The sequence below is a fragment of the Zootoca vivipara genome, chromosome 2 (genome assembly GCF_963506605.1).
Source record: "Zootoca vivipara chromosome 2, rZooViv1.1, whole genome shotgun sequence".
NCBI classification, from domain to species: domain Eukaryota; kingdom Metazoa; phylum Chordata; class Lepidosauria; order Squamata; family Lacertidae; genus Zootoca; species Zootoca vivipara.
In genome coordinates, this window is record NC_083277.1 from 64,515,673 (window position 1) to 64,518,752 (window position 3,080).

The 3,080-nt window shown below is 41.4% G+C and overlaps 1 protein-coding gene across 1 annotated transcript; it reads left to right on the forward strand.

Moving 5' to 3' along the window:
* The first annotated feature begins 735 nt into the window (after window positions 1-735).
* CBY3 (chibby family member 3) lies at window positions 736-1,260 on the forward strand. Its single transcript, XM_035108032.1, has one exon. It carries the CDS (start codon window positions 769-771, stop codon window positions 1,258-1,260), a length of 492 nt encoding a protein of 163 aa, XP_034963923.1. The 5' UTR covers window positions 736-768.
* The last annotated feature ends 1,820 nt before the right edge of the window (window positions 1,261-3,080 follow it).

A 3,080-nucleotide genomic window follows, 5' to 3' on the forward strand; every position in this document is an offset into this window, starting at 1 on the left:
TTAAGGTTGACTGATGGGTCAACCTGACTTTTTTTTTTTTTTAAAAAAAAGGGATTATATTAATCATTATCAATAATGCATCCCTTGGGAGGTTGTATACCAGAAAAACAATATATAAATTATTCAGATAAACAAATAAAAACTACTCTGAAAATTTATTATTCCAAAAATGAAACCACCTGGTTGTAAATATTAAGATCACAACAGCAAAAATAAGTGTTTCTGTAAAAAATTATTTAAATCAAGTCTTATTGACTAGTGATTTAAATCAAGTCTTATTGACTAGTGATTTAAATCAAGACTTACTAACTAGCGATTTAAATCGCGAATTAAATCGATTTGATTTAAATCAAATCTACCCAGGGTGTAATTATATCCCCTTCCGCTAGGAGGGGCAACATTTCGTTAAAAGGCCCAATGGCGAATAATAAATAAAAACACACCCACCCCTTCTGCCCTGGTGTGCATAAACCAGAAGGGCTTAGGAAGTGGCAGGTTCTACACCACGGAAGCTCCTCACTATCACTTTAGTATTGCACTGTTTTGCAATAGTTGCCCTAACAGTTTATCTCCCTGTCATTCCTCCCCTCAATGTCATAGTGTGATATTGACTTTCTGCTTCTTGTTGGTTGTTGTTTTTTCATTTTAGCAATGCCATATACTGTAATGTCTCTGCGCCTCTGTAATACTGCACATGTTGGCTTTCTGTTCCAGAACTTTCTTCTGTAGGACTCTTATTGACATCCTCCATCCCTAGCTCTCCTCATCATGGAAACCATTTCTCAAATTCTGCAGGATGTGCGTGATTACTGGGCTGATCATTTTTCTCAAAGATTTCTACCCAGGCGGCCAACACTTCGCCAAACAACCTCTTTGTCCACTTACTATCTGTTGGACTACAAAACCCGGCAAGCTGAACTAGGGATGGATTACGGCCCTCCAAGTACTCAGCTGAACAAAGTCAAGTTTGTCTTCCAGGAGGGTGCGTGGCAGGGTGACGGTGTCCCTCCGCAGATGCCCTTACTACAGTTATATTCCTCTTCCTCTCATCATGATAAGGAATCACCTAACAAGGCCCTGAAGAAAGCAAACAAAGCTCTACTGGAAGAGAACAATTACTTGAAGCTGCAGCTTGAGCTGTTAATGGACATGCTGACAGAGACCACAGCACGACTACACTCAGTGGAGAAAAAGCTGGACATGACTTCATGGCACCCAAAGATTAGGAAGCCAAGCAAGGTGCTGATGCTCCGGTCTTAATAAACATCTTGGACCCAAGACCAGAGAGAATTGTATTTCTGAAGAAGTTTGCCTTCCCATGACCAGACATTAAATAAAATCTTGAAGAAAATGATTTTGTAATGGATTTTGTTTGATGGATCAATAATTTTTATTGTTCCATTCCCTGGGATAGCACATGGTTTTTATATTTTGATTGAAGGATCATAACTGAAACAAGCCACAAATATACCTGATCTCTTTTTCCTACTTACAATATCCTTGATAGAGCCCGCCTCTTAAAAGCCAACTTACATCTGTGATTCAAAATATCCTAGCCCATTATATGTTACCCCAACTGACAGGCTATATTTCACGGCTATCACTGAAATAATTCTACCGCTGAATTATAGTATTCTCTCCCATCCATCTCACACTTCATTTCTATGTACTGCAATGTGTAATCACAGAAGTCCAGAGCTATCAGAAACAATACATGAACTGCATTATAATGAACTGCATGATACTGTTTTTGACTGATTACTTGGATGAGATAGAATTGCTTGTGAAACTCCTTGAGCTGCTGGAAGACAATGCTACACCAATTTGGGCAGGGTGGGGGGAGAGAGAAATCAGACTGTCATCTCCCCAGTGCAAAGGGAGAAATCATGTGGGGCTTGGGGCATGGTAGGGAATAAATGGAAGTTAGCTGGAATCTTATGCTTACTGGTGGCTGGTGTTACCTCCAAGAATGAAATGTCACACATGCAAAAGAGGCAACATAATTTAAATTGTCTGAATGAAGTCAATGGAGAGCCACATACAACCAAATCTGACCTTTACCCTCCCTTTCCACCCCCACAGCAACACCAGAGGACAGGACTCCTAGTAATTCAGTGGTCAGTTACAGCACAGCAGCATGGATGCAGCAGGAGAACATTTTAATGTATCAAAATGTGCAGTGTGGGTAGAGAACTGGGAGTAAGAAGTGGGAACCATTTTTGATTGGGCCCTTTGCAAAAAGGTAGCAGCTTGCACAACTAACAAGCACACATAACATGATCATCATGGGCATAGCCAAGGGGGAGGGCTGCCCAAGTCAATCAATAAAAAAACTTAACTGAGGTTCTAACATGAAGCCTCACCCCCCCCCCAACATAAATCCTGGATACACCGATGATGATGATGATGATGATAGGCAGATAGCACCCTAACCTAAAACACTTACTTGTCAGCAACAATAGACCACAGAGCAGGCACACAAACATTGGACCAATATTTCTTAGGCAACACACGATTACAAAACACCATGTCAGCCACAACATCAAGGGTTCAATCTGCTCATCTTCCAATGCGATATCGGTCAGCAATGCCTTTCTGCATTCTCTATGGAACAAACAGGCCGGTAAAATTATTACAGATCAGAAAGGGTGGTCTTTGGATATTCTGAGTTTAAAGGGGGGGCATTCTTGAACAGAATAATTTCAGAGGGAGTGTGAAACAACAGGACTACAATTTCTTAATAAATCTAATCCTAATGTCTGTAGCCTGAATCAAGATAATGGGTTTTATCCCACTACATGTGTTAATTAGTTTTTCAGTGCCGGGATGTGCATGTTACCATGAATGCTGCTTGGAACAGCATGGTCATGCCTCCATGACCTTCTAGCAGCCCCACCAAGTCCAATGGGCACCAACCACCACTGACTAGGGGCCTCAAAAACTGAAAGTGGCCCAGGTCTCCTTGAGAGGGCCTAGCTACAGCATGTGTAGTAAACCCAGTAGTTGGGCTGCTCCATTTCTAAACATTCCATATAAAGGCAGGCAGATACGGCTGTTGAGTTGGCCCAGGAGAAAAGAAC

What these genes read in the sequence shown, in the direction of transcription:
- CBY3 (XM_035108032.1), top strand. Translation starts at nt 769, where the DNA reads ATGGAAACCATTTCTCAAATTCTGCAGGATGTGCGTGATTACTGGGCT.